At 39.2% G+C, this 10,894-nt stretch overlaps 1 protein-coding gene across 7 annotated transcripts in view; it reads right to left on the minus strand.

Moving 5' to 3' along the window:
- The window catches only part of GABPB1 (GA binding protein transcription factor subunit beta 1), a 68,377-nt gene extending 64,099 nt beyond the window's left edge, over nt 1-4,278 (minus strand). For 2 of the 7 annotated variants that reach the window (XM_074294480.1, XM_074294478.1), the window contains exon 1: nt 3,716-3,931. In XM_074294480.1, the coding sequence (XP_074150581.1) occupies nt 3,716-3,763 (48 nt within the window). In that variant the 5' untranslated portion in view covers nt 3,764-3,931. Of the gene's footprint in view, nt 1-3,715; nt 3,937-3,966; nt 3,990-4,027 lie in introns of those variants that run through there. The other 5 variants (XR_012486931.1, XM_074294484.1, XM_074294481.1 and 2 more) reach the window with 5 other exon arrangements.
- Between the last annotated feature and the right edge of the window lie 6,616 nt (nt 4,279-10,894).

Here is a 10,894-nt window from a genome sequence, read left to right on the forward strand (position 1 = left end):
TTTTAGTTCGATTTTTTTTTTAATGTCTATCATGTAGAATACTCAAACTGTTCATCTCTAATCCATTCACTACTGCTTCATGACCACACAGTACCTTTTTCATAGTCCTCATAATACTTCATGCTCTAAATCATGGCTAGAAATAACTTCCTACACATTTAATTATTTTTAGATTTTAAAAATTACCTTTAAAAAACACTGTTCATATTTAGACTAGGATATAATTAAACCACTTTCTATTCATGGGTAAAACAATTCTTTCTTGCAAAAGTGAGATACATTGTACATTTCAAGATACTTCAAATGGATATTAACTAGATTCTATACCTAATCAGACACCATGCTTTAAAATAGTTCAAGCCAGACTAAATTAAATTTTGAAATCTAAATTTATACCTCAAACATTAAGAATTTGCCTGTCATATAAAACTGCATACCTTTTGACCCAAAAATACCATTATGAGATCTATATCCCAAAGAGATCAAAGAAAAAAGAAAAGGACCTATGTATACAAAAATATTTGAAGCACTTCTTTTTGTGGTGGTAGAGAATTGGAAATTGAGGGAATGCCCATCAACTGAGGAAGGCCTGAACAAATTGAGCATATGAAGTTAATTGAACACTACTGTGCTTTCAGAAATGATAAGTAGGTTTCAGAAAAACCTGGGAAGACATATGAACTGATGAAAAGTGACATAACAACAGAACATTGTATATACATTAATGGCAATATCCTAAGATAACAAACTGTGAATGACTTGGTTATTCTCATCAACATAACAATCCAAGACATTTCCAAACAACTTACCATGAAAAATGCTATCCATCTACAGAGAAAGAACTTGAGTCTAAGTGCAGATTGAAGCACAATTTCTAAGTTTTTGTTTTTCTTGTTTGTTTTTTTTTTCTATTTTCTTTTACGAGGCTAATTTGGAAACGTTTTGCTTAACTATACACATATAACTCTTAGCAAATTGCTTGCCTTCCTAAGGAGAGGGGTACAGAGGCAGAGAAGGAATTTAGAACTCAAAAAAATTTTAAACAAATGTTAGAAAAAAAATTTACCTGGAATTATTTTAGGTGATTCCTAAAGGAGGAAAGGCTAAATCCTTCCTTTAGATGCAAAAGGAGAAGACTTAAAAGTGGAAACTTTTTTTTTTGTTTTGCATTCTAAAGCACTATCCTTATCTGCTTATCCCCAAAATGCTTACTAAATGCTTGCTGGGTTATAGTACAGAATTTCAGAGTTTCAGATAACTCAGAGAACAGAGAACTAATTTAGTTACCATCTCAAAGATGGTCAAAATTCTGAAAGTCTATAATCACAAATATTTATGTAATAGTTCATAGTTTTGTTTACTTAAGTCAATAAAATCCAAGATTACTAAGAGCCTAATTTCAAAGGATAGAGACACTCCAATAAATATTGCAGGGCACAGATTAATTCTATTTTCTCTCCTCTTGCTTCCAAGTCAGATCATCCTTCCACAGCTTTTCATATTCTGTTTAAGGCATTAAGACTAAAGTTTTACCACAAGATAGAGGGAATTGATAGAAGATATAGGAGTTAGAAGTTGTCTTAAGTACCTTCTGGGGTTCTCAAGTCAACTCTCATAATAGTCCCTTTTCATGAAAGAGAAATTAAAACACCAACTATGGGTTTGCCTCCTATTAGTCAACATCCTGAAAGGACATAGCATGGACTAATCTACCAACTAACATGATACAGTAGAACACATCATTGTGCTCTGTGTTTCAACATTAACATAAACTAAAATATCTAAAAGATATTATATAATTGAGCAATCCAAGCATATAAGTACAGGAAAAGTTTAGAGAAATTATTGCCATTTTAACAGACTTAGAGAATTTAGGAAAGTGAATATAACTATATGACCATATTCTCTCACAAATCATTTCAATGTCACATTCAAAGGATTTGAGAGTGAATAAACTGACCTAATACAAAAAGACTTGTAAATTCTTGAAAAATAAACAATCCACAATTCAGATAAATCATAAAAAACTGGAAATAGAATTTAATGAAATAAAGTACACACAAGCTATGCAGGCAATAGCAATATTTTTTAAATCAAACTCAGAACAGAAACTAATGTGCAATTATTTGCATTCACAAAAGGATTTTCTGCTTCAAAAGTGTTAAAGTACCAAGACTCCTTTAAATATAAAACTTCTGTAGTAAGTATTCTATTTACAAAAATTCCATTTATGAATATTTTCATCACACATCTACAATAGAAATTTTGCACAAGTTATTTAAAAAAAATCTTCCAGCTAATTATTGAGTCAATTAATTTGAAAACTCTATCTTGGGTTTCTGGGCATATGCACAAACTAAGCTGAGCAATATTACTTAAAGTTTAAATAGTTAAGCTCTTAACCCATAACTTTAATAAGACAGTTCTTCAAGTTCAAAAACAGCATTTGAATCTGTTTTCTAAGTCATCTTTTTGAAATGGGTCTTGCACCAAAATGGAACAAGGTATACTGTGAAGGTCAAACGATATTTGTATAACCAGATCAAAAGGAATTTCGGAAATACAAGCTGAAGATAGCAAAAAGGAATAATTTTTTTTTCCCTTTAATTTAAAAGAAAGGACTAAAAATAGAAGCATCTAATTTGTTCATCACAGACAAACGGATATACCCAAAAGGGCAATGACTAAAATAATTTTAAAACTTAAGTCTCCGTCAAATATCTATTGAGAAGATAAACTTTAGAAGAGCAGAAAAAGTTTTCAATTGCAGTGCTCAAAACTCCTTACGATATTTGAAGAAAAGCCAAAGAACAGCATCTTTCATTCTTTGATCCCAAACTTTCCTTTACAAAAATTATTGACAGTTACTGCGCCATTTTCCAGAAGAGGGGGTAAAAAAAAAAAAAAAAATTAAGTCACACAGTTAGTGACTTGCTAGCGAGGAGGCAGCAAATCAGAGCCCAAGTCTAAAACTTAGAGATTAGCAGGCGCCCCACTCCCTCCGCCCCCAGCAGCGGGCCGCCCGCCCCTCCTCCGCTCAGACATGCTCCTGCACAGTCCAATCAGGTTTTAAGCATGGGTGAGTGGAGTGAGAACAAGTTTTAAGGGGGGAAAGGGGAGCTAGTTCTCCCGAAGCCGCCAGCTTCTTCACTTTTTCCGAATTCTCTCCCCGGCCTGGCCTTCTCGTCCTCATCTTCATTTTTAATCACAAAAACGTCCCCATAATAACAGGTTAAACCGACACGTATCATCTCTCTACTCTGACCGCGGGAGTCTAGCAAACACCCCCCCCCCAAGTTCCTTCTCGCCCCGCGCGGCTCCCTCGGCGGCTACCCGATGGCCGGGCTGGGTCCCCAGCGGCCCAAGCCCTCCGAGGCGGTCGCTCGGAGCTCGCGGTTCAGCCGACCCTGTCGCAGCTTGGCTCCGGGCTCCCTTCCCCCGTTCTTCGAGGGATCGGCACTCCAGGGGGTTACGGAGGAGACCTCCAGAGTCCGGGGCCCTAGCGGGGAAGCTGTCAGTCGGGTCTCCCCGCACGGAGAGGGGGGAGGGGAGAAGTGGGGGGACGCAAACAAAGAGGCCCCGCGGCGCCCGGGAGAGTGGGGCCGAGGCCGCGCCCGCGCCGGCCGAACCCCCGCCGCCCTCATTCCCACGGCGGGGGCGCCGGCCTCAGAAACGGCCCGCCGGACGGGGAGGAAAGGGAGGCTGGAGGAGATACCGAAATGGGTCCCGCCGGAGCCGGGGAGGGGGCGGCGGCCGCCACCATGTCTGCCCGCCCCTCCCCAGAAGCAGGGTGCCGAGCGGACAAAGCACAGCGGCGCGGGCGGGTGGCCCCGATCGCCCCCCGCCCCCCACCGACCCCCGCGGAATAAGCGGGGCCAGGAGCCCCGGAAACCCGGCGCCTTAATGCAATAAACAGGAAATCGCGGGGATGATCTGGGTTCCGGGGGAAGTGGAATTATTTTTTACCAGCGAAGAGATCAACTTCCACATCCGGTGGTAACAGGGCCCTGCACAGACCCGCACTGACCTGGAAAAGCTTCGGGAGCGGCGGCAGGGGAGCAGCGGGAGATGTTGCGGGGACCCGAGACGCCTGGTACCCGGCCGGGCTGACGCGGCCCCGCTACCAACAAAGCGCTTCAGAACCACCGGGCGCTATTTTCCGAAAATGCCGCGTCTGGTCGGCGCCCAAAATCCCCACCGAAAAGTCCCCCGTGCTTCTCGCGGAGGGACACATGGTGTGCGAGTGAGTCGAGCTCCCAGCATCCCTCCCTTCTCCCTGCCCTCGCCGAGCTCAACCTAACCTTCCCCCACCCTACCCTCCCCCCCCCCTTTTTTTTTTTGCTGAAGTCCCAGTTCGAGCTGCTTTCCCTGTACCCTAACCCCTGACCCCACGGGAAAGAGAGAGGATGGCGTTTCTGATATTTAACCAAGGAGAGGAAATTATGCCATTTCAAGGTTTTCTGCTACACAAAGAAACCGGCGGAATGATCTGCTCGTGATAAATGCGAGTCCCGGCTGGTACTGCGCCTGCGTACCGTGAGGGGGAGGTGGCTATTTGTCCATGTGGACGCTAGTCCCGAGCTCGGGCAGTTCCTGGTGCCTTCCCGCCTGTTTTTATTTTTCTATTAGCTGAAAAAAAAAAACAAACGACTAGCGGAGCTTCTCTGACCTTTATTTGCCTTTGATGGAACCCGGGATCCGCCTATGCCCCCATGTCCTGTGTGGTTGGAAAAGAAATGGGGGATGAAAACGCGAACATCAGCTTAATAAGCTGGCCAACTGTGCCTAGTAGAATTCTGGGAGGCTTGGGGGGCAGGGAGAAGGGGTGTCGTGTTACTCTGAACAACCTAGGGGTTTTACTTAAAGCGACCATAGTTAAGACTAGTTGGTGTGACTCGGAGACTGAGGCCAAGATATTTGTAACATGTCCGTATTTTAAAAGACCAGGAGTGGTTCTTAACAAGCTAAGACTTTGAGAAATCATAGCCGAGAGGGGGCCCCTCGGCCTCAGGAATATAAAAGCGGCAGCCTTTCCTTACCCTGTTGATGCCACAAACTTACTTTTGAAGTTTTCATCCTCTTTTGCCCCCTGGTCTTGTAAGGCGGACTTGAGATCCAAGGTGTCATTCTCTGCTTCACTTAGTGGTTAGAAATATCACCTTAAAATCAAGATGATCTAGTTCAAGTTCTGGCTGACGAATTGACCGTGTGACTCTGGACAAGTCATTTAACTTCCCAAGTGTTCAAGTGCTTAGTGCTGACACTGGCTATAGGACCTCGAGCTGTTCACTTAACACTTCCAGGCTACTTATACATGGATAAGCAGTTGCCAGTTTGAATTGGTTGAGGTTTTCTCACTAGGTTTAAACATTAATTCACAAGATAAAATAATTCAGTTAATTTGTACTTGCAGCTGCTGTCCTATTTGGGAAAGTGAAAAGTTGGTGATCAACTAATTTTTGTTTTGGGGCTATTGAACCCTACATGTTGTTTGTATACCTTAGGCAATATTGGAATGCTGATGCAGGAATACATCATTTGACAATTGGCCCTCTTTGTCCTTTAGGACAGATGCTTTCAGGGTAATACAACATATTTGATTTAAATACATGTCATCAAGACCTGAATTTTCTGGTGTTAAAATTTGTTGTTCTTTGGTTGTATTGGACTCTTTCTGGAACCATTTGGACTTTTCTTGACAAAGATACTGGAATAGTTTGCAGTTTCCTTCTCCAAGTCATTTTACTGATGAGGAACTGAGGCAAACAGGTTAATGGCTTCCCCGGAGTCATACATTCCCTCACTGTAGGCCCAGTACTCTATCCACTATGCCACCTAGCTGCCTGTCATTAAGATATATAACATATATGAAAATTGTTTCCATATTCACACTCTCAGTATTTTATAACCCAGGTACTTTGTCAATAAGTGAGCATTTATTTATTAAATACTTACTGCAGGTATTGTACTAAGCATTGGGATTACACAGAAAGACAAAAAGTCTCTGACATTAGAGTGTACCTTCTAGTAGAGGGCCGCAGATAATGGGGGAAGCCAAACCAAACATTGTCAGCAGGTTTCCCCTCTGTCACCCAGAGTTCCCCCACTGTCTGCAGCCCTCTTCACCTTCTAAAGAATTAGGTTGCATTAGATATACACAAGATATATCCTTAACCTGAAAAATGCAAGTCTTAATAGACTGAAGGACCAAGAGAGGATGACTGAAAAAGTTGGGATTTGAACTGAGTCTTGGCATGGGCAGCCCTTTTGCAAATGTACTAAGGCAGGATATCCTGTTTGAGGGGCTGCTTGTAAGCCAATGTAATTGGATCAAAGTGTTCTTGTAGAGGAGCAAACTCCTCTCCTGAAGACTGAAAAGGTGAGAAGGGCCAGGTTCCAAAGAGCTTTACTTACTAATTGTAAACATTCAAGTATGTGAATCAGTGCTATTACCAAAAGAACAAACAAACTTAGTCACAATTGCCTTCAAGTAGTTTGCTTTCTATTTCTAAATCTGCAAAATTTATGTAATACAGACTTAGAAAATTCTTGTTTAACTTTTTTGAATTGACATGCCCAAGTGAAATGCATTTTTAGTTAAGAATGTTGCATTCCCTCCCCCCCCCCCAATCATTTGAATTTATATAGCTAATAAGAGACTTGGCAGGTTTGTTCATTAATAATTCACTTTTTTGTAACTAGATTTTTGAGAAAGTGTTAATAGATATTTTTTCATTTAAAAATGTGAAGGAGCAAGAACACATGAACAAAGGTTAGTAACAGAACAGAATAATATTTGTGTAAGAAAAATTCAGTACTCACAGGAAACTGTGAAAAGGAATTCATTGAATGAAAAAAATTTGAAGAGAATGGACGGGTAAGTAACAAACCACAATTTTGCAACCTGGGTGTGACTGCCTTCCTGGAACCAATTTTTTTAAATCCATGAAAGATTTTTCTGAACTAAATAAACATCAACTGCTAAAAATTCAAAACTTGACTAAGTAAAATGATAAAATTACATTTTATCTGTTTGATTTTTAACTTTAATTAGCACATTAGCATAGTTTGTGAAATAAGCTAGCTGTAACAGTTTGAGTGCTAATCAGGAATTAAATGGAATAGTATGGAAAGAGGGTGAAATTCAATGAAAGAAGTAGGTGGCAAAATACATCACTGAGTAAAGTGAAAGGAAAAAACGTTTTTACCGTCTGCTTTTTTGAAAGGTAGAGAAAACAAGCATTTATTAGGCACATACTATGTGACAAGCACTTTGATAAATGCCAATCAAGCAAGTGAACCGATTCCCTGTAAGGGATCTTAAAGGCCATCTAGTCCAATTCTCAAGTTTGGAGAGATGAGTGTCTTTGCTGAGGATCATACATATAGTGTTTGAGGAGGTATTTAATCTAAGTCTTCTGATTCTAAATCTAATGCTCTCTCAAAGCCCAAGGTCACAAAAGGGTTATGTGAGGTAGGATTTGAATTTAGCTCCTCAACTCCAATGCAAGGACTCCCAATATGCCTTCACACTGTTACATGCCTACTAAACAGTCTATCTCTAAATTATTTTGGGAGAGACATATACATATATGATAAAGAAATTTTGAAAGCAAGGGCCCAAGCACCTGTGAGATTCAGGAAAGGCTTTGTGTAGAGAAAGTATTCAAACTGAGTCTTAAAAGGAAGTAGGGTCTCAGAGCCTAACTTGAGGAAAGAGTGAGGTTAAGGAATGGAGATGGCCAATGCAAAGGCAGAGTTGAGAAGATTGCTATTAGTGGTAACTGTCCTCTGTTCTTTCACGTGACATCTCTATCAGCACTCTTTTTTTACTGGCCATTCTCCATTCCTGTAATCCATACCCACCATAATCCATATGCAGTTCCACCTTATAGAATTCCTCCTTCAAGATCAAGTTTTGAACTTCATCTTTATACCCTTTCCTGATTCCTTCCTGAATGCACAACTGTTAGTGCCCTCGTTTACAAACTGGCTTGTAGTTAACAACTTTATACTTTTTATGTATATACATAATGAGGAAACAGACCTCAGTACTTACATGTATACTTGACTCCCCAAGCTTTCTAGTAGAGAGTTTCATTATTATTTGCATCCCCTGGCACAGAGTTGCCACTTACTAAATATTTGTTTCAATCCTGGAACTCACATGTCATCAATACTGCCCTTGGGGTTTTTTTGGTTGAAGAATATAGAGCTCCCAAAAGTTTCATAGGAGGAGGATCCCCAGATTAGAGGCTCTCACTCAATGACTCCATAGATTCTTCTCTTATGTTTCCTTAACATCCCTTTTTCCACTTCCTTTCATATGTTATCTTCCCATGTAAGCTTCAGGAAGACATATTTGTATTCTCATTGTTTATTTATACCTAGCACATAGTAGACACTTAAGTTTATTGATAGACTCATATATATGCTCTACCGTATCTCAAGTAAAATTCTTGTAGATCCTAATTCTTAAAAAGTTAGCCCAACAGATAAAACATATAATGAACAGAATCAAGTCCTCCTTCTGACTTTCTGGATGACTTTGGGCAAGTTAATCGGCCCACTGTATCTCAGTTTCCTCAGTAAACCTAAATTTTCCTTTTCGCAACATATGTTCATTAGCTTCTAATTCTGCTCTTTGGGGATAAGTAAAACAAGTTGAATCTCCTCCTTTCCACAAGAGAGTCCATTAAATATTTGCAAATATTTGTAATATTTCCCAAGTCTTCTCTCCCTGCAGAATAGGTCTTTCAACTTCTGGATGTTCTCTGCTGGATACTTTTCAATATAGCAATTTCTTTCTTAAATTGTGTTGCCTAAAATAAACACAATTGTCAATCAGCAAACCTTTAAATACATATATTAAGGTGATGGATGCAGAAATATGCATATTCATAAATAATGTGTATATTTGTACACATTTATACATAAATGTTTATGCATGTAAAATTAAGAATGTTTTGCCTGTAGTACTCTTTCCTCCTCTCTTTTAACTACTGACCTTCTTGGTTTCCCAAAAGTAAAATCCCACCACCTGCAGGGAGCTTTTCTTAACCCTTTTTAATTGCAAAGTTCTTGCTCTTAGATTATGAGTTTCTTGAGGGCTGGCTCTGTGTTTTGTATGGTCTTTCCTTACCCCGCCTGGTACTTAGTAGGTATTTGATAAATGTTGATTAATTGATTGACTTTTGAAAGCCAAGGATTCTTTATTCAGCAGGCTATGAAAAATCTGTGACTGACTTTCCAGTGATCTCTACTGATTCAATTATCTACCCAGATTAATTTTTTCTTTTCTTTTTTTTTGGGGGGGGAGGGAAGAAAGAGTTTGAATGAACTTGCTCAGAGTCAAAAAACTAGTTAATAACCTGGCTCATTCTTTGCACTCCCAACTCCTACTTTAATATTACTTTCAAAAACCAGTTTTCTAACTCTAAATTTAGAACACTTTCTTCCTCAGTTTGACTCTAACCTGTCTTTTTAGCCTTGTTCACATTACTCCATTACATTTACACAATACTGGGGCTAAATTGGATCACTGTTACCTAATATCCTAGAATTCACACAAATTCTCTTCCTACTCTCTCCTTAGCTCTCTGAAATTCCTTGCTTTCATTGATAACTTTGCCTGGTACTTCCTTAAAAACCATAAGCTTAAAGCAGAAAAGACTCAAGGGTCAACTAATTCAAGGAGATTGAAGGTGTGAGAGGTTGAATGAATTTCACAAAGGTAGTGATTGACATAATCAGGATTCAAATCACGGTCCTTTGAGTCACAATACAAGACTCTTTCTTTGTATTGCCTTCCCTCATACTTTCACTGAGAGAAACCTTTCCCTCTTCAAATTGACTCCTCGATTTTTGTCTTAATTTCTCCTCTGTCTTTAACACCTTATCGTTTGTTATGCTTATTTGGTGCTTTTTATTTATTTATTTAGGCAACGAGGCCTAAATTTCTATAGCTCTTGTGTTCTAAGGCCAAATTTGAACTTAGTTCCTCCTGACTCCAAGACTGGTGCTCTATCTACTCTACCACCTATCTATCCCAATACTTATTTGTAAAAAAAAAATAAGCTTTTTGGATCAGGGACTGTGTTGTTTTTTTAAATTTGTATTCTCAAGGCCCAATAATGTCTCTCATACATAGTAGGAATTGAAAATATGTTTTTTAAAAGTCCAATTTTGATCCATATTACCTTAATATTCATCCTTTTTCTACTTGGAAAAGCCTCTGTTCCCACACACAGTGACTTTTTTTTTTTTTTTTTTTTTTTTTTTTACAGCATTGACAATTGCCAAACCTTTTGGTCTAATTTTTCCCCTCCTTCCCCCTCTGCCCCCGCAGGTTGACTAATACATGTTAAATATGTTAAAGTATAAATTAAATACAATATATGTATACATGTCCAAACAGTTTTGCTGAACAAGAAGAATCAAACTTTGAAATAGTGTACAATTAGCCTCACACAGTGACTTTTTAAGGTAATTTCTCTAGTTTTAATAGGAATTATAAGAGTCAAAATTGCCAAATTGAAAGGTTTTACTAGAATCTTTAGAGAATTGCTGAAATGATTGCTGAAATGTATGAGGAAGCTGGGTAGGACTGGATAGAGAACTAGAGTTAAACTCAGGAAAAGCTTGGTTCACACCTGACTCAGACACTTACTATCCATGTGACTCTGGACTGGTCATAATCTCTGATTCAGTCTATAAAATGTGAATAAATAATAGCACCTAAATCCTGGAGATTTATGAATGAAATAATATTTGTAAAGTGCCTTGCAGATCTTACATAACAAGTAATTTCCCAATAGTCAAATGAACAAACAGTTCTCAAAAGAACTGCAGTATATTTACAACCACATAGAAAAAATGCTCCAAAAAATATGAT

This window comes from Sminthopsis crassicaudata, chromosome 2 (genome assembly GCF_048593235.1).
Source record: "Sminthopsis crassicaudata isolate SCR6 chromosome 2, ASM4859323v1, whole genome shotgun sequence".
Classification (NCBI taxonomy): Eukaryota; Metazoa; Chordata; class Mammalia; order Dasyuromorphia; family Dasyuridae; genus Sminthopsis; species Sminthopsis crassicaudata.